Below are 20,000 nucleotides of genomic sequence, written 5' to 3'. Positions count from 1 at the left end.
AAGAGCTTTACTTTTCACACATGCGCACCACTCCCCAACACGCTGCACGTGCCTCTTTCCCAAACCAAGCTTCCCACTTTACGTACCGCATGTGGACACTAGATGGCAGCGTCAGACATAAACTTCTGACTTTACAATGAACTTTTAAATCTTACTGTTCCAACAAAGAGAAAATAACAAATAAACACATTTAACTAATAACAAAAACTTAAAACACTGGGGGAGACAGAACAATAAGCTATTTCAAAGTCCACGCCCCCCATCACTGAAAGCTGCTCGGAAGAAGATGTCAATCAAACGTTCGAGGTGGGGCCAGCGGTCACTAGGGTTGGGCGATGTCCCCTGAATTGGCCGTTGACGATGTTTGCTGTCAACCATCAGGATGGACGATGATATTGTCGGGGGGGGGGGGCTATTTTTAAAATCTTCGTTCTTATATAATTGCTATTCGTTATTTAACTTTATTTATTTTATTTCCCAACTAATGACTCATCCGCGATGATCCAGTATAAACTGAGGTAAGTGACTAACAAAAAAAGTAACAAACAAAATAGAAAGAAGTAGTCCGCTCCCGCACTTAACAAGTCAAGTGGACCGGCGGAGCGCGGACTTACAGCTTTGTGTTTGATGGGGGGGGGGGGGGGGGGGGGGGTGCTCTGTTACATGAGCGGTATGTGTGGAAGATTTAGGACTGCGATCCGTCCTGCAGCTCTAGGGGTACGAGCTACCGAACTCAGAACTGGGTCTAAAAGTGTGTGTCTGAGCAGAGCTCGGATCGTCAGCACACACACAGCGCTTTGGGGCGTTGTAAGCTTTAAGCAGAAATGTTGCTCAGTCCTTAGAAACCGTTCAATCACGTGGATTTGTGTTTCCAGTCGTGTCCCGACATGATAAAGGCTGATGTTATTTCCACATGTTTACAGCAGCCAGGATACAGATTGCAGCGCCACCCAAAGCTAATGTTGTTAGCCCGTGTTAGCATACTGCTAATCCTGGCTTCTTTCCGGCTCCGTTCAGAAAAAGTACTGACCACACCGATTAAAATTCAAATGATGAGCGAACAGGTGTTTCATAACAACCGTAACATTATTAAAAGCACGTTTAGAAGATCGTCTCATATATTACCGAGCTGACATGTCAATGTATATAGCCGCTCGGCGCTGTTTAACATTGTTTTGTATTGAATTGTTACATTCAATAAAGTTTGGAAAAAAAATAGCCGCTCGGCGGAACTTACATCCTCTTCCGGTTTTTCAAACCCTACTGCGCATGTGCGAATGATTTATTCCGACCGAAAGTGTGACCTTAGTGAACGTTTTTATATTCTGAAAACATTTTTCTGGGCCCATCTACACGGTTGGATTCTAATCCGACCATTGATCCCATCAAGATATTTTGCACATGTAACCGCGGCTTATGGTGTCGACTCGCAGCGTGGCGGGGGCGTGGCATCACGATGGTGTCTCTCCATCGGGATGTCACTCACCCATCACGATGGACGATGATATCGTCCATCGGCACAACCCTAGCGGGCACCACACCTTTTACTGAGGCATCTGATTGGTCAGTTTATAACTTGAATAACTGGCAATAAAGTATAAATATTATGAAAAAAAATAAGATTAACAACAAGATATTAAGAAAAATGTTTCACAGCAAGAATGGTAATTTTATTTATTTAGAATGACTAAGTAACAGCTGCCTATTTTTCTATAGAGGTCTATTGGAGTTAGGCGACAGCAGCTACTTCCTATTTGGAATGGGGGGGGTCTCTACTGTCCAGTGACGATATAGTCTTTGCTTTTTAGCATAGACTTTTGGACAGCTCCTCGTGGTTTGACCACTAACAATAAACAATGTTGGGGTATTGAATTACATAGTAACAAGTTACTTTAATTTAGTTACTTTTGTCAGTAATGGAGTAACGTAATGAATTACTATCTGATCTGAAATGGGTTAAAAAAAGTTTTCCGTTTCCACTAAATAATTAATTCCATCCAACAAAATAATAATCTGATATACAGTCAGGTCTGTAAATATTGGGACAGGAACAATTCCAACATTTATGGCTCTATAAACCAACACAATAGATTTGAAAAGAAACTAACAAGATGTGTGTTGACTGCAGACTGTCAGCTTTAATTTGAGGGCATTTACATCCAGATGTGCCTCCAACCTGTTAAGGAACCAAAAGTAATTGGCCAAGTGGCTTCTCAGCTGTACCATGGCCAGGTGTGTGTTATTCCCTCTTTATCACAATTACAACATTCTTAAAAAGAAGAAATGCACAGGGGAGCTCAGCAATGGCAAACGACCCGAGAGATCACAGAAAACAACTGAGGTGGATGAAGGAATAATTCTGTCCCTGGTGAAGGAAACTCCCTAAACAGAGGGTTTATCAATAGATGTAACTTTAGTGAGCCTCAAAACAGGAAGGCCAGACTAGAGTTTGCCAAACAACTTCTAAAACAGTCTTCACAGTTCTGAAACAACATCCTACAGACAGATGAGACCAAGATCAACTTGTACCAGAGTCATGGAAAGAGAAGAGAATGGAGAAAGAAAGGAACTGCTCATGATCCAAAGCATACAATCTCATCAGTGAAGCATGGTGGTGGTAATGTCATGGCATGGGCATGTATGGCTGTTAATGGACCTGGTTCTCTTGAATTTATTGATGATGTGACTGCTGACAAAAGCAGTAGGATAATTTCTGAAATGTTTCAGACAATTTTATCTATGGAAGCATTTGTGTAGCATAATACAAAATAAAAGATAAAACCAGAAATGAAAAATGAAGCTGCATTTGTTGACAGAAATGCTTTTTAATTTTTTTAAAAATGTAACTGCATCACACGACTCACAAATAAAGTAAAAAAAAAATCCTTCAAAATGCTTTTTCATTTTTTACTTAAAAACTGCTTATTCTGTGTCATAATTAAAGTAAAAGTGCAAAGACTCAGACTGGATTGCATTTTCAATTGAATTGGAGTAATATGACATTTAGTTAGATAAATATGTAAATTAGAGTTGTATAAACACTAAGTTTTATAGACTTAAGAAATTAGATTGAATAAATTTAACTCAATTATTTGTTACCAATAGAAGTAATTCATTTAAGTTGGCAAAATTGGATAAGTTTTATATATATATATATATATATATATATATATATATATATATATATATATATATATATATTGTAGAAAATGTATGTTTTAATATCTTATTCTTCATTATGTTATAGCTTTATCTTTAGTGTGAAGTGAACTCATTTTGAACTCATCAGGACTTATTTTCCAGTGACCTTCACTTGTGCTTTGTAGTTGCAGCAGCAACTAGGACTTCTTTGTGCAAAATCTAGGAGTTTCCAGAGACGTGATAAATATGTCAGGGACTACATTTCTACTATCTGGGTTGAACACCTTATCCTTGGGAAAGTGTTCAGGTTCGTGTTCTCATGTGGAGGATGAAGCTGACCTCTGATCTCGTGCCGGCGATGGAGTATTCGTTTGGCTGGTATGATTTACTTTGGACCAGAGGAGGACTCCTTTTGATCATGGATTGTGTGCGCCGGTGAATGGCCCCTACCCCTGGAAAGGCGGAGCGGATCTGGACTTTGCAACCTTCAGCTATTGGCCAGAGGAAGCAGGCGGGCTATCAGCTGACGAATCAGAGCGACCATGGGCGGAGGACCGACAGCCATGATCTTTCCGGAAGGCGGGGATTCAAACACATCTTAAAAAGACTGTTTTCAAACTATTCCATTGTTCTTGGGTAAATCTACGAATAATTCGCATGTAACTTGTGCGTCAGTAGATCTTTACTTGAGAATCCAGATATCTGCATTAATGTTTTAATCTGTGCTTTAGAACTATTGTCAGGGAAATAAACTCAGTGTGTTTTTGAACCGGTTGAATCCTTGTTTGTTTTACCACTCTCGACTATCGAACACGCATGGATGGAAAGAACTGAACTACGGACGATTTCTTTCCTTCAATTTGGTGACCTCAGGACGTGAAGTTGGGGGTGGATAAGAACACAGACCAGACCGGTTGGACCACAACATAGTGGCTTATTACAAGAATACTGAGACTTTCGGCCGAAAGCGGGTGACGCACTCCCCCACGGGCTTGACTTCCCTCGAGGCCTCATAGAGTACGGTAAGCAGAAGCCTTTTATGAATTTCTGCGTATTGAATAACTCAAATCAAGGGGAAGTGGGGTGTGTGGGCAGCATAGCGCACCCGAATAAATACGTTTTGGGTTCACCCTCCCTAGAACAGCGGATTGACCGGTGGCAAAATATACACTTTGGACAGCAGTAAATTTTGAAAAATTGGACATTTATAAATTATGCAGGTTTTTCGTCTGTTCGGCCTGTAAAAATTGAACGTTGGCAAATTGGGAGCTTGTGATATTTGGAAAGCAGTAAATTGACTAAGGTTTGCGTCTGTACAACCTGTTAAAAAATCCCTTACAAAAAACAGAGTTATTATAGGAACTAATTTTGCGCGTCTAGGATTTTCGGAAACACCAAGGAGGCTTCGGCCTCTACAAATTATTTTTTATAAACGGAGAGAAACCAAAGAAGGATTCAAAATAATCATGAATGGTGAATTTGATAGAGGAATTAAGGAAAATGGTGCATTTTATCCAGACAACTTCAATGACAAAGACAAAAACAAACGACTTGACTATGACGACAAAGACTTAACTTCTGATGAATGGATGGAAATGTATGAGATTTTGGAAAGACAGGTGTTGGCTGGAATAGAGAAGAAACAGAAGGATAAGGAGAAAGAGAAATTGCGTAAGGTATGGGCTCAGATGGATTTGAAACGGACTCGAAGTTGGACGGCATTTAGTCAACAATTAAGGCAGAAAGAGGATGTTATAGTAAAACAGGTTCAGGACTTGGATGAGAAGGTGCAAAAACAATCACGGAAAGAAAAAAGAGAAGCTAAGCAGAAGCAAAAGGAAGCTGACGAGACTAGGCGCACATTGCATCAACTGACCCTGGCTGCAACAGCGATGGCCACAATAAAAACAGAACAAGAAAGCCATAAACGTAGTGTGACACCGTCTTCCCCCAAGCTCCCTCTTCCAGGACTTTACCCCTCCCTTCCAGTAGGGACAGATTCCTCCCCTGTACCTTTCCCCCCCCCTTACAATTCACAGGAAATGTATCCAATGTTGAAAATATGTGGAGAAATCGCTTGCGACCTGGAGGAGGAATTGACCCCCCAAGAAAAGCACCACATAGTTTCCATGTTGCGGGAAAGACGAACCAGGATGGGTGAAGAAAGAGCAGACCCATTCCAAGACCTCATAAATCTACAAGCAGAACCCCCCTCTGCTCCCCGGGTAAGTGCAGATGAAAGCACAGATGTTTATCCTTCCCTTCACGGCTCTCCAGCTGCACCTAGAGGAGCTGCCTCAAGGGTCACTGACCCCAAAGGCAAACAATTCGTCCGCTGCTATGAGGACATGACTACACGTAAGGAGAAGGCTGTGGAGAGTTTGGCAGGTCAGTATACATTACCAGGTGAGTTCAAAAAGTATCACAGATTAATTTTTCCAGAACAGGATGTTGACAAATATGAGGAGGAAAAGGAGGAGAACGATGACGACGAATCACCTCCACACCAACCACGTCTCCTCACCTCAAATCAGGATTTGGATAAGGTAAGACGAGTGAAACACAGTATGACTTTAAGAAGTGGAACTAAACAGCACAGGGACGCAAAACATATGTTTCCTATGATAGCAACAGGAGCTGGTGTGCCTATTTATCAGCCACTCCCACTTAAGGATGTTTCAACACTGGCTGAACGTTTACCACGTGTGTCAAATGGAAGTCGCAATTTCCTCCAGCAATTATGCACAGTTATGCAAGGCCATGTTCCCTGTATGGGTGATTTAAGACAGATACTAGGTGTAACGGCCACAGTCACTGAGATCCAGTCTATTGAACAGCGTGCAGGTGTGCAGGACCACCCGGACTCCACTCTTTTAGTGGACGTTCAAGTTCCAGTTTTTACTGCAATCAGAGAACTTTTTCCAGATCCACAGATTGCAGCACCATCCAGCTTCCCCTACACTGGTAAGGAAGCCAACACACATTATTCTGAGTGTGTCCAGAAATGGACAGACAGCACAGGCAGAGATCCCAGCCTGTCACCTTCTGAAACGGTCATGTTTAGAACAGCGATCCTGGCAGGATTGCCGCAGGATCTGCAGGATTTATTAAAAGCAGACCCAGACTTGATGTCTGGTGATGAACCTAGATTTAAAAGACATTTGGATTATCATTGCAAATTATACTTGGAGAAAAAGGGCAAAGCAGAGGGAGAGGTTGAGCAACTGAGGACACAATTACTGAAACTTCAACTTGCACAGGCCAGAAAAGAATCCACTCAGGATAAAAAAGGTGTTAAAAAAGAGGATAACATGATGAGTTTAATCCCCTCAGAGCCAGCGGCAATGATGTGGCAGGCTCAGGCATTCAGAGGCCGGGGCAGGAGAAGGGCTGCATATTTTGGAGGACGTGGACCACCCAGGAGACCCCCCCCAGCAGCAGCTGGAGATGGATGCTTCATCTGTAGCGCTCCAGATCATTGGGTACAGAACTGCCCACAACGAGGTACCCAACAGCAACATGCACAGTCTAGGGGCCGAGGGCGACCTGGACAGCACCCACGACCGCTCCAAGCCCCTCCTCCACCGTGGAAAGAACCACAGGGGTGGCAAGTTGGACAATACCACTAGGGGTGCCCAGGAGGCCAGGAACCATTTGGTGATGCAGGAGCCATGGTCCCTTTCAAGCTCAGAGGTACTCCCATGATGGGACTGATAGACACTGGTGCCACCTGTTCCTCTATAAATTGTCAGTTGCCTCCATCTGCTCTGACAAATGAAAATATGAACCTTGTTGGCTTCTCTGGGAAACCCCAAAACCTGCAAAGAACTATTCCACTGACATTTCAACTGGCTGGTCAGACGGTGGAACATTCATTTGTGCATTCACCACAAACCCCTGTGAATCTGTTGGGAAGGGACATTCTTGTCAAAACAGGAGCCAGCATCCTATGTTCTGCAGATGGGATACAGATCGCCTTCCCAAATGGACATGTTCTGGCTGGGTGCCATGCCACAGAGTATGACGGACAGTGGTTGTTGCAGCCTCAACCACAGCCAACCCCCACGGCAGACATCTACTGGGCCCTGCTCGATCCCGAGTCTTCTGACACGCCAGGTGTATTCCACGAATTCCAGGTATGGAAGCCATGGATTCTGTCTTTGAAGCCCTATTTTCCGCCTCTGGATGACCTGCACTGCACACTATATTATGACAGAGAGGATGATCAACTATATCAGGAAGCATTTCATCAGGTAGAAGGCCACACGTGGCATTTGAACTCCACTGATATATATATCGGCCCTGAGGGTGTAGCAGCTCATTGTGCATTAACACATTCACAAATGCAATGGTATCGGATGTCAAACACAGCGGTACCGCACATTTCATTAGCATTATCCCCTGGTCATGAGGCTCGGCAACTCGGGCCTATGACAAAAAGGGGAGTTAACAACACAGATTGGCAAAACTGTGCTCTTCCAGGTGTCCAATTTTCTCCCTCTACAAAAATGTACAGGATAACTTTGCCTTTAACGACGAACTCCGCAGTCCTGGAGCATGTGTGCATCGCCAGACATCATGGAAGAGAGATGACAGACCATGAAGATGCAGAGGTGATGTTAAAAACACTGCCTGCCTCTTTATGGTCCACGGGTCCATTTGATGTTGGTTCATGCTCTGCCGTCCCTCCGGTGGAGATTCAGGTAACTGCAGGAGCACAGGCGTTCAGACCGCAGTATCGATGGGTGCAGGAAGCAGATGCAGGGATGGAGGAAACTCTGACTGGGTTGTGGAACTCAGGTGTCATTGAGCATTCGCATTCTTCGTGGTGTACTCCTTTGAGACCGGTTTTAAAAGCAGATGGTAAAACTTATCGAATGGCACATGATTTAAGGGCTGTTAATGATGTAACCATCACTCCAGTCCTTCCTGTGCCTGATCCACATCGCATGCTTTCAACTTTAACCCCACAATGTGTGTGGTTCACTGCTATTGATTTAGCAAACGCCTTCTTTTGCATTCCATTACATGAGAACAGCAGACACCTCTTCGCATTTCAGTATAAAGGTGTCCGCTTGCAGTACACACGCTTGCCACAAGGATTTAAAAATTCTCCTGGCATTTTCAATCAATGTTTGAAGTCTCTTTTGCAGGATACTGTGCTTCCAGAGGGATGTGTTTTGTTGATGTATGTTGATGATTTCTGCTCGCAGCTCCAACTGCGGACACCTGTCTTCAGGCAACAAAAGATCTTCTCCTGAAGCTGTATGATTTGGGTTTCAAAGTCTCTCAGAAGAAACTGCAATGTTGCAGAAGGGAAGTCACATTTTTAGGCAGAACTGTTTCCAGCACAGGATCATCGATGTCCACAGAACATAGAATGTCTATTTTGCAGCATAAACGTCCAGAGACAGTAAGAGAAATGTTGGCATTTTTGGGTCTTTGTGGTTACAGCAGACATTTTCTTCCTTGTTTTGTGGAGCGCACTGCCCCCTTGAGGTCAATGATTAAAGAAAAGGGTGCAACTAACCTCGCGGCTGTGCTGGACTGGACCCCAGTGACTGATGAGAATTTTGTAACATTAGTGCAAGACATGGCATGCGCTGCTGCTCTCGCAGCCCCAGATTATACTCAGCCATTTTTTCTCGATGCTACAATGACGCCCACAGTTGTTAATGCTGTTCTTTTCCAGAAAAATCAGGGCAGACGGGATGTGCTAATGTATTGTAGCATCTCCCTGGATGCCGTTGAAGCCCGTTCGCCACTATGCACTCGTTATGCTGCAGGTTTGGCGAAAGTGATTCTCAAAACAGCACACATCGTGATGTCACATCCGTTGATAATTTTGACGGAGCACTCAGTCACATCATATGTTGCGTCATCATCTTTCACGCTATCGTCTTTAAGACAGACGAGGCTGCTGAAAACTCTGACAGCTCCGAACATTCAGTACCAACACACTGGCATTAATATGTCAGAGGGAATTTCTATGGATCCTCATTCTTGCTCTGTAGCTGTGGCGAAAGAACTGCGAACCAGGCCAGATCTGGAAACGAAGCCTCTTCCAGAAGGAAGAATTCTCTTTACAGATGGTTGCTGTTTTCGCTCAACATCTGGAACTCTGCAGGCAGCGGCTGCTGTGGTGGAGTGCTCTAAAGGTGAGTTCATCACCCTAACATCACAAATTTTGACAGTTAAACCATCGGCCCAAGCAGCAGAGGTCTTGGCTCTGTGCTTGGCCCTTGAAGCTGCACCTGGAGAACAGGTAACAGTATACTCTGACTCTGCTTATGCAGTGTCGGCTGCATTGTTAGATCTTGCTGCATGGAAGAGGAACTGTTTTCTTACAGCGAGAGGGGAGCCTATCGCTCATAAGGACCTGATGCAGCGCCTGGAGCTTGCACTGCAACTGCCTTCCAGAGTGGCTGTGGTCAAAGTTCCAGGTCACAGTAAAGGTAACACCCTGACAACACGAGGAAATAACGCTGCTGACGCGGCTGCTAAGGCAGCAGCAGGGTACACCCCCACACATCAAATGGTGAGTGTTTACACACCACCTGAGCTGTTGGACAGCCCCACACATGATGACCTGGTGACCCTGCAATCCACAACCTCGCCAGAGCAGAAATCATACTGGCTTCAAAAGGGTGCCGTGAGATCATCAGATGGCTTGTGGGTGGGTCCATATGGTCAGCCTGTGGTACCAGACGGACCTCTTCTTCAACGCATTCTCAAGGAAAGCCATGGTCCAGCGCATCTGGGACCATCTATCATGATGACAAAGCTGCTCATGTGGTGGCACCCCAGGTTGCGTGATGTCTGTCATGATTATGTGCACAACTGTACAGTGTGTCAGTCCTATAATGTTAGGCCCACCCTCAAACCTATGCCAGGGAGTTTTGACTCTGCCCCCTGGCCAGGAGCCGAGGTTGTGATTGACTACACTGACATGATCAACCCCGTGCAAGGTAAGCGATATTTGCTTGTTGTTGTTGATTCTTTTTCAGGGTGGCCTGAAGCTTATCCTTGCAAAAGAGAGGACTCCATCTCAGTGATCAAAGCACTGGTAAATCACTACATACCCACACATGGTTTTCCTGCTAAAATCAGATCTGATAATGGGACTCATTTTAACGGTAAGCACCTCCAGCAAGTTGAAGCCTCTCTTGGATTGCAACATAAGTTTGGTTGTGTTTACCATCCTTCTTCACAGGGCTCTGTGGAACGCATGAATCGCACGCTCAAAGAAAAATTGGCAAAAATATGCACCTCAACTAATATAGATTGGGTTACTGCTCTTCCTCTAGCTTTGTTAGCCGTCAGACAATCCGTAAATCGCAGAACAGGTTTCTCTCCGTTCGAACTTTTGACCGGTAGATTAATGCCAGGTCCTTCGTCGACTATTAGACCCTTAGACGACGCCCACTCACCCAATAGGTCCTTGGTTACCTATTGGAAGTTGTTGCATGCTTTTGCCTCCATTTTTTCTGCGCAGGTTAAGGATAAGGACGAGCCTCCAGCTGAACCACCAGGTGATAACCTGGCTGACTGGACTCGCGTGTACCTGAAAGCGTTCAAAAGGAAGTGGTCAGAACCAAGGTGGACGGGTCCTTATCGTGTCACGGCTCGAACGACGTCTGCTGTGCAGCTGCAGGGCAGAGACAATAAGTGGTATCATTACTCGATGTTGCGACCTTGCTATTCACAGGACAGTGGACAGGACGCCTGATTGACCTTGACGGTGCACAGGACTGTTTGTTGTTTTTTGTGTTTACTTCATTTTATATTTTTACTTCATTTTATATTTTTACTTCGATTTATGTTTTTACTTCAATTTCTATTTTTGCTTTAGATTAGGATTTTTACATTCAATTTCGATTTTTGGATTCGACTTATTTTTTCTATAGTTTCGTCTAGTTTTGTATTTTGTGTTTTGCCCCTGTCTGCCTTTGCGATGTTTCCTTCTACTACTGGCCTGGGCCTTCCTCAGGCCAAGAGAGGGAAATGGACATGGGGAGTTATCAGTTTTGTTATATTTTTCCTATTTCTTTTATGGATCTTCTTCCTTGATTTACCTGAGATTCGAGCTAATCGTACTAAATATAACCTGACTCAATCCCATAGGCAGACTGCTACAGGACGTAACAGAACAAAGCGAAGTACATTTTATGATGCCTGGACGTATACCAGGGAAGCTGAACAACTCATGTGTGGCCCTCTTCCGCCCCCTTTAGGGTTCCCGTATTTTTGCTACAATCCCAATCAGACACTAGATGTGTTAATTATAGCACCAAGGGACAGTTTCAGACATAACCACTGGGGAACAGCAAGTAAGTGGCGAGGCTATCACTGGTACATTCGGGGATTGTTAGGGGATGGAGGATGGGGATCAATATTTAGATCCACAGCAGAATCATCTTGGAGGAAAGGTTCCTATGGGTGGACACCCCGAGCTCGTGAGTGGTCCAGAATAATTTCTAATTTTACTGTTTCAGATTCGTTTTTTACTTTCCGTGTTAACACCACTGGTCAGCCTTTCCCTGTTTCTACACAGGGTTACATCACTTTTTGCTCACGATTGCTCATTTGTGCATGGGCAAATGGAAAAGATCCGTGTTGGCAGATTATGTTTTGTCCAGACTTTAATGCTACCACCACCACTCTCTTACGGACAGGATTAGGCTTCAGTCCAGTCAAACAGGTAAAAATCATAGAAGGAACTCCTTCCACAGATAATTGGTTCCAGATTGTGACAGGTATCAGCGGGGAAGCCAACAACTGGTTGCTGATGGTCGAACAAGCAGCAAATGTAATAAAGGAAGACTGTGTTGTGTGTATGGGACCCCGTCCTTTGTTACGTGTGGTTCCCGCAGCAGTTCCAGCAGAATGTGTCGCTGACTTAATGACTAGCACAATTCCTTTTAGCCCGGACTGTCGGAAACTGGATCGCTTTTATCCTCTGGCCCCCAGTGATAAAAGTAAGCCTGTTTTTGACCGACGTGTGGCCCCTCAAAATTTCTCATGTTTCGTGTTACGTAATGGAAATGGTAGTCGATTTATAGGTAATGTTACTGACAATTGGTGTAATGACACACAAGTTCTGACTCATTTCCAGCCACTCTCACGAGCGGATATTTGGATATGGTGTGGCACAAATCAAATATTTGACAGATTACCCCTGAATGCCGCCGGACGGTGTGCATTGGTCACTTTGATCTTACCCGTTTTTATTCAACCCACAGCTTTGACAGGTGTCGCACCCCCGCTGACCCACCAGCCTACCTGGAGACGGTCCAAGCGTGACACGGGCTGGATGGGCCAGAATGATCCGACATACATTGACTCTCTTGGTGTCCCTAGAGGCGTTCCAGATGAGTATAAATTAGTGAATCAGGTGGCTTCTGGGTTTGAGAGTATTCTCTTATGGATTACCCCTAATAAAAACGTTGACAGAATTAACTACATCCATTACAATGTTCAGAAGTTAGGCAATTACACTGTTGCAGGTTTTGAAGCTGTGCATGAACAATTGAAGGCCTCCTCCCTCATGGCATTCCAAAACAGAATTGCATTAGATATGTTATTTGCGGAGAAATCTGGTGTTTGTGGTATTTTTGGTGATCAGTGTTGTACTTTTATTCCCAATAATACGCAAGCTGGTGGTAAGTTGACAGTGGCTATTGACGGTATTCGCACATTAAATAAGAAAATGAAGGACCATTCAGGTGTTGACACATCCATGTGGGATGACTGGATGAAAGTGTTTGGTCCCTGGAAAAATTTGATCTCCTCTATTCTTGTTGCAGTTGCCGTCTTTACAGCTATTCTCACTCTGTGTGGTTGTTGCTGCATTCCCTGCATTAGGTCACTTCTGACACGCCTCATAGAGAAGGCGGTGGGCGACAAGGATCGTGAGCATGGGCAATATGCCATGTTGCCTGTCAGTGATCCTTTTCCCCCACCCCAACTGTCAACTCAGTTTGTGTGATTTTGTTCTGCCTTAACATGTCTCGCATTCCTCCCCCTTAATTCCAGGTGTTCTTTTGCTTTACAGGAACTGTTAACTTTTTTACGGTTATGTTTTTTTTACTATTTGAATTTGAATTACACTGAATTAGACTTTGAATTTGTTTTATTTACCTTATTTACTACTTTAGTTTTTGTACTGTGTAACTTTTATTAATGACATTGTGCCAAGGGGTTAGGTCGATCTTGTAAGCATGGGCATCCTTCGGGGTGGTTGCCGCGGAGCACGGAGCCGTCGCAAGATTTTTCCTGTCCGAATGTAAACTGAATGTTTATCAAAGATGGTATAAAGTATGCTCTGGCAGGTTTTTCGCTTGCACGTTCATGCATGGACGCCTAACTCCTTTGAAATATTTTGTGTTCCAGATTGTGCGGGCTTTAGACCACAGCTGTCAGGTTAGGTTAGGTTTGTAATGTTTTGTTGTTTTTGAGTGTTGTAGTGTTAAGTCTTTTAGGTGATCACACTTTGTGTGATCAAGAGAGGGAAATGTAGAAAATGTATGTTTTAATATCTTATTCTTCATTATGTTATAGCTTTATCTTTAGTGTGAAGTGAACTCATTTTGAACTCATCAGGACTTATTTTCCAGTGACCTTCACTTGTGCTTTGTAGTTGCAGCAGCAACTAGGACTTCTTTGTGCAAAATCTAGGAGTTTCCAGAGACGTGATAAATATGTCAGGGACTACATTTCTACTATCTGGGTTGAACACCTTATCCTTGGGAAAGTGTTCAGGTTCGTGTTCTCATGTGGAGGATGAAGCTGACCTCTGATCTCGTGCCGGCGATGGAGTATTCGTTTGGCTGGTATGATTTACTTTGGACCAGAGGAGGACTCCTTTTGATCATGGATTGTGTGCGCCGGTGAATGGCCCCTACCCCTGGAAAGGCGGAGCGGATCTGGACTTTGCAACCTTCAGCTATTGGCCAGAGGAAGCAGGCGGGCTATCAGCTGACGAATCAGAGCGACCATGGGCGGAGGACCGACAGCCATGATCTTTCCGGAAGGCGGGGATTCAAACACATCTTAAAAAGACTGTTTTCAAACTATTCCATTGTTCTTGGGTAAATCTACGAATAATTCGCATGTAACTTGTGCGTCAGTAGATCTTTACTTGAGAATCCAGATATCTGCATTAATGTTTTAATCTGTGCTTTACAACTATTGTCAGGGAAATAAACTCAGTGTGTTTTTGAACCGGTTGAATCCTTGTTTGTTTTACCACTCTCGACTATCGAACACGCATGGATGGAAAGAACTGAACTACGGACGATTTCTTTCCTTCAATATATATATATATATATATATATATGTCGAGTTCAAGATGGCGGACGGTATGATAGCGGTGGTGAGTCCAGACCAGACATCAGCAAAAATAACAGCAAAAAACCCAAATCCAAACTACGATCTGGACTCACAGTCTCTAAGTACAGCTTCGGGGATCATTACTGACCTCAAAGAAGACATCCGTCGTCTGAGGGTTGAACTAGAAATGAAGGACGCGCTCCTGTCCAAGTTCATGGACGTCTCCTACGCCCAGTCCAAGCGGCTAAGCTGCCTGAGCGCTGCACTCCAGGACACAGCTCCATGGGATCCGTCCACCTGCATACGCCCTTCTTCATCTTCAACTCCTAAGCAACGATCCCTGGATGAAGAAGTGGTTGTCCGAAGGCCCAGAAGGAGTTCTGATGAGACCCGCCGGAGGCCCCCTGTCCTGAGTCTGTCCAACCGCTTCGCTAGTCTGGCCCCGGATTCTCCCGCTCCTTCCTCAGCGACTACAGCGGCACAGACTCCACCAGATTTGGGCTCCACTCTCGATTTCCCCGCTCTCCGGAGATACGCCACGGTGATCCCGGAGGAGGACGGACGCACCGTGGCATGCAGCAACCCGGACGAGGCCTCGAGGATCACTGCGAAAGCTCCACCATCAGGATCAGACGAGCGTCCGCGGCTGGAACCCCCCGCGTCCTCGCGGGCTCCAGCACCTTCCTCCCGCCGTCGGATCCTGAAGGAAGCCGTCCGCTTCCATTGTAGCAAGTCTCGGGCCTCGCCGCTGCTGACGGACCACCGGCCGCAAGGTGAGGCCGCCGCTGCCGCTGTCGTCATGCCTGTCGGCGCTGCACCTGCGCCCGCGTCTCCTCCTCCCCTGTTTGCCCCATCAACGGCGATAATCGGGGATTCTATAATATGGAAGGTCCGCTTCATCAACGCAGTCACTCACTGTTTTCCGGGAGCCACAGTTCCGGATATTCTGGAGAAACTCCCAGACCTGCTGCGGTCTCTCCCTTCCACAGTCAAGAGGCTGATTTTACATGTGGGTTTTAATGACACCTCCTATAGACAGTCTGAAACTACTAAAAAGGTGTTCATCAGACTTTTTAATTTTTTAAACTCCAGTCCATTGACTGTTTTTATTTCGGGACCCCTCCCCTCCCTCTCCCGCGGCCAGGGCCGCTTCAGCAGGCTGCTGAGTCTGAGCACCTGGCTCCAGTCTGTTGCCAGCCTGAACAAGTTCGTTTTTATTGACAATTTTAACCTGTTTTGGAACAGAACTTCATTCTATAAATCTGATGGTATTCACCCCAGTCCACTGGGCAGGAATGTTTTAGCGGCCAACATCAGACACTCTGTCCAGACTTCACCTGCCCCCATCGTGCCCACACCTGTCCGAACCTCCTCTTCATCCGTACAGACATCGGTTTGTAGAAGTGACTGACTAGATTTGGTTTCCTCCCACATCCTCCAACAAACCATCACTACTGCTTCCGTTCCAAGACCTGCTGCCCCCCCAGTTTATCCTATTAGGACTATTATTACAGTCAGGTCTTCTGTGAAGGGACATGTTGGAAGAAAAACAAACACTCACTGCCTCCCAGAGGCACCGGCCAGAGGCGTTGACCACAGTGTGCTCTCCTCTCTCCCCCGCTCCACTCCAGTTCCTCTCTGTTCCACTAACTCTACTACAGTCATCCTTGGTCTCCTCAACATCCGCTCGCTCACCAATAAAGGCCAGCTGGTCCAGGACATTATTGCTGACCGAAAGCTGGACTTTCTATGCCTCACAGAGACTTGGCAGCAACCTGGGGACTTCACTGCACTCAATGAGGCAACTCCACCTGGATTTGTGTACACCAGTGAGCCGCGCACACATGCTCGAGGTGGTGGTATCCTGATGATCTATCGTGAGTCCTGGAAAGTCCTTCCTGTCTCTGCTCCTACTTACTGCTCATTTGAATATTCTGCATTACTTCTTTCTGGTCCTGCCCCCACCATAGTTGCTAGAGTCTACCGTCCACCCAAAATCAGCAAGGATTTTCTAAATGACTTTTCGTATCTCCTGACCCATTTCACTTCACTATCTCAGAACATTGTTACTCTTGGTGATTTTAATTTCCACATGGATAACTGTAATAATCCTCTTGCCAAAGACTTTTTATCCTGTTTAGATAGCCTTGGATTGCAGCAATTTATTCACTTTCCCACTCACTGCAAAGGACACACGCTAGACTTAGTGTGCTTCTCTGGACTTACTCCCTCTGATTGCAAACCTCACACACTCCCATTCACTGACCATAAGCTCATCACCTTTAATCTCCTCCTCACAGTATCCAAACTCAAACGTCCACGCATCATATCATTCCGTAAGATACAAGCCATCAACACTGCTAGTTTTTCAGCCGATATCATCAACCTTCCCAGAGTAAATCCTGAAGCCACACTTGACGAACTAGTTTTGCAGTATAACAATGACTTGCAGTCACTTCTTAATGCTCATGCAACCCTCAAAACAAGATCAGTTTCCTTCACCCGCTCTGCACCTTGGTTCACACCTGCACTACGTCAGCTCAAAGCTAAAGGCAGACAACTGGAAAGACTTCAAAATAAAACTGGACTCATAATTCATAAGGACATGTACAAAAACCACATTATCCTCTATAAAGATTCTATAGCGTCCGCTAAAACTTCCTATTACTCTGGCCTGATTCACTCAAACCGACATAGCTCTAGGACCCTCTACTCACTTCTATCTAATATAACAAAACCCCCTGATTCTCTCCCTAATCATCTCTCCTCACCTGACTTTTGTAACGCGTTAATGTCCTTCTTTGTTTCTAAGATTTCTACAATTCATCAACAGCTCACAAGCCAAGCTGCAGTCTCTGGAGTGGACACCTTCACTCCTCCCTCGGTTCTGACAACCTTTTCAAGATTTTCACTTCCTTCTGTACAAACCATTTCTGACCTTATTACAAACTCTAAACCTTCCACCTGCCAACTGGATCCCATTCCTACATCTCTCGTTAAATCCTGTCTCCTTTCTCTTCTCCCATCAATTACCAACATTATTCACTCCTCTCTCATGTCTGGTATTGTTCCACATTCTCTAAAAGTCGCCTCTATAACTCCAGTTTTGAAAAAACCTGGTCTTGACCCAAATAACTTTAATAATCTTCGCCCAATCTCTAATTTACCTTTCATTTCCAAAATCCTTGAAAAAACTGTTGCTCTTCAGCTCCGTGCTCATCTTTCCAGTAACAACATCTACGAACACTTTCAATCTGGTTTCCGCCCACTCCATAGTACAGAAACAGCTCTTTTAAAAATCACAAACGACCTCCTCTTAGCTTCGGACTCCGGTTCACTGTCCATTCTAATTCTCCTTGATTTAACTGCTGCTTTTGACACCATTTCCCACAATATTCTTATTCACAGACTTCAAACTATTGGTATTTCTCACACCCCTCTGTCCTGGTTTTCTTCATACTTATCAGACCGTAGTCAATTTATCCATATTAAACCTCATATGTCAAACACCTTCACACTCTCTGCTGGTATTCCCCAGGGCTCAGTCCTAGGTCCCCTTCTCTTCATCATTTACATCCTCCCTCTTGGTTCTCTCTTCCATAAACACAACATTAATTTCCATTGCTATGCGGACGACACCCAGCTCTACATTTCTACGAAACCCTCCTCATCACTTCCTCCTTCCTCCCTTACCCTCTGTCTGCAAGAAATCCATTCCTGGTTCTCTTCAAATTTTCTGCAACTCAACAGTTCCAAAACTGAAGTCCTCCTTGTAGGCACTCCATCCACTATTTCCAAATCCAATAGCTTCTCCATCTCTGTCAATGACTTCTCTGTTCTTCCCTCCCCCCAGGTAAAGAGTCTGGGTGTCATCCTCGACAGCTCACTTTCGTTCCAATCTCATATTAATAACATCACCCGTTCTGCTTACTTTCATCTTCGCAATATATCTCGTCTCCGCCCTTCTCTCACACCTCATACAACTGCTGTACTTGTTCATAGTCTTGTCACTTCTCGGATCGATTATTGTAATTCCCTCCTGTTTGGTTTGCCCAATAAAACACTCAAAAAATTGCAGCTTCTTCAAAATTCTGCAGCCCGCATTATCACCAGGACCCCGTTATCCCACCACATCACACCAGTTCTCCAAAACTTACACTGGCTTCCCATAAAACAAAGGGTTAGTTTCAAGATTCTCCTCATCACCTTCAAAGCACTCCATAACCTGGCTCCACCCTACATTTCTGACCTTCTTCACATTTCCATTCCCTCCCGATCTCTCCGTTCCACTTCCTCTCTCCAACTCCATGTCCCACCTGCCCGTCTTGCCACCATGGGGGGCAGAGCTTTCAGTCGCTCTGCCCCTCAGCTGTGGAATTCTCTTCCTCCAGATTTACGGAACACCGACACACTGCCACTATTCAAATCCAAACTCAAGACCCATCTCTTCAAACAATCATACAGTTAATCCATTCAGTTATCGCAACCTCATTTGTCTGTTTTTCTATCCTATAATTTTTTATGTATCTATCTTAAATGTTTTTATTTATTTATTTTTTTTATTTTATTTTTTTTACTATGTCTTTATGTTTACTCATGTTTTACTCTGATAATTTCTTATTGACGTTTTATTCTGTTTTTCTTATTTTAACCTTGTACAGCGACCTTGGGTGACCTGAAAGGCGCTTGAAATAAAATTTATTATATATATATATATATATATATATATATATATATATGGGTCACGAGGATAATTGAAACAGATCAGAAACTCGTGCGTTTACTTGGTCCGTTATTTTTCTTCAAGCAGAAACTTTCTTTTGAGTATGCAGCCATATTACTATTTTGATTGGCGTATAATCTTTATACGCCGTCATTAAAATCTCAGACCCCATCTCACTGAAGTGTAGCGCTCTCTTTTTTTCACCACGCGTTTCCATGGTGCCTCCGGAAATCGGCGATCCATTGAGAATGTCTTAATGTACGTTTTTTTTTTCTATCATTAAATCGCCCGTTCCTAAAGGCCGACATGGAAAGTGATGTACATTGTGTAAAACTTTAACATTTTATTGAAAAGAGGTGGCAGTATTTATATAGGTGGGCGGGGTCACAGTAACAGCACTGAGTTAATGGACCCCTTATGACCCCATTGGGGGAAAAAAGTCATTTTGAGAAGAAATTATCAATTTTTTTCCAAGTCTAAAAACTACAAACAGACGATAGATCAAGTGCTTCTTTTTGGGGTTTTTTAACTTGCTAACAATTTTCTCTTTGATCTGTTAAGGTACATGTGTCAAACTCAAGGCCATATGTGGCCCGCCATGTCATTTTATGTGGCCCCCGAGAGCATAAAAGTTTTTAATTTCTCAAAATAAAAATTGGTGTGTATTTATTCATATCTAGGGGGAATTGGACTTGAAATATTAGATTGTGCAACTATACATTACGACTTAAAGACTGTCCATATAACCTGACCTGACAGAATCAAATGTAAAAGGATTTATGCTAGAGTAACAAGCAAACATAAG

At 44.3% G+C, this 20,000-nt stretch overlaps 3 protein-coding genes across 7 annotated transcripts in view; 1 reads left to right on the top strand and 2 right to left on the bottom strand.

Annotated features, from left to right (window-relative positions):
* LOC110016657 (zinc finger protein 502-like) overlaps positions 1–20,000 on the bottom strand; it is a 970,715-nt gene that overhangs the window by 10,004 nt on the left and 940,711 nt on the right. The gene's annotated exons all lie outside the window — the stretch shown is intronic.
* The window catches only part of LOC105355262 (NACHT, LRR and PYD domains-containing protein 12), a 517,064-nt gene that overhangs the window by 108,874 nt on the left and 388,190 nt on the right, over positions 1–20,000 (bottom strand). The gene's annotated exons all lie outside the window — the stretch shown is intronic.
* LOC111948629 lies at positions 11,081–13,681 on the top strand. Its single transcript, XM_023962367.1, has 2 exons — positions 11,081–12,511; positions 12,551–13,681. The coding sequence occupies exons 1-2, from the start codon at positions 11,096–11,098 to the stop codon at positions 13,127–13,129; spliced, it is 1,995 nt and encodes a 664-aa protein (XP_023818135.1). The 5' UTR covers positions 11,081–11,095; the 3' UTR covers positions 13,130–13,681.

This window comes from Oryzias latipes, chromosome 2, assembly GCF_002234675.1.
Source record: "Oryzias latipes chromosome 2, ASM223467v1".
In the NCBI taxonomy this organism is placed as follows: domain Eukaryota; kingdom Metazoa; phylum Chordata; class Actinopteri; order Beloniformes; family Adrianichthyidae; genus Oryzias; species Oryzias latipes.
This window is presented reverse-complemented; position numbering and strand designations above follow the sequence as displayed.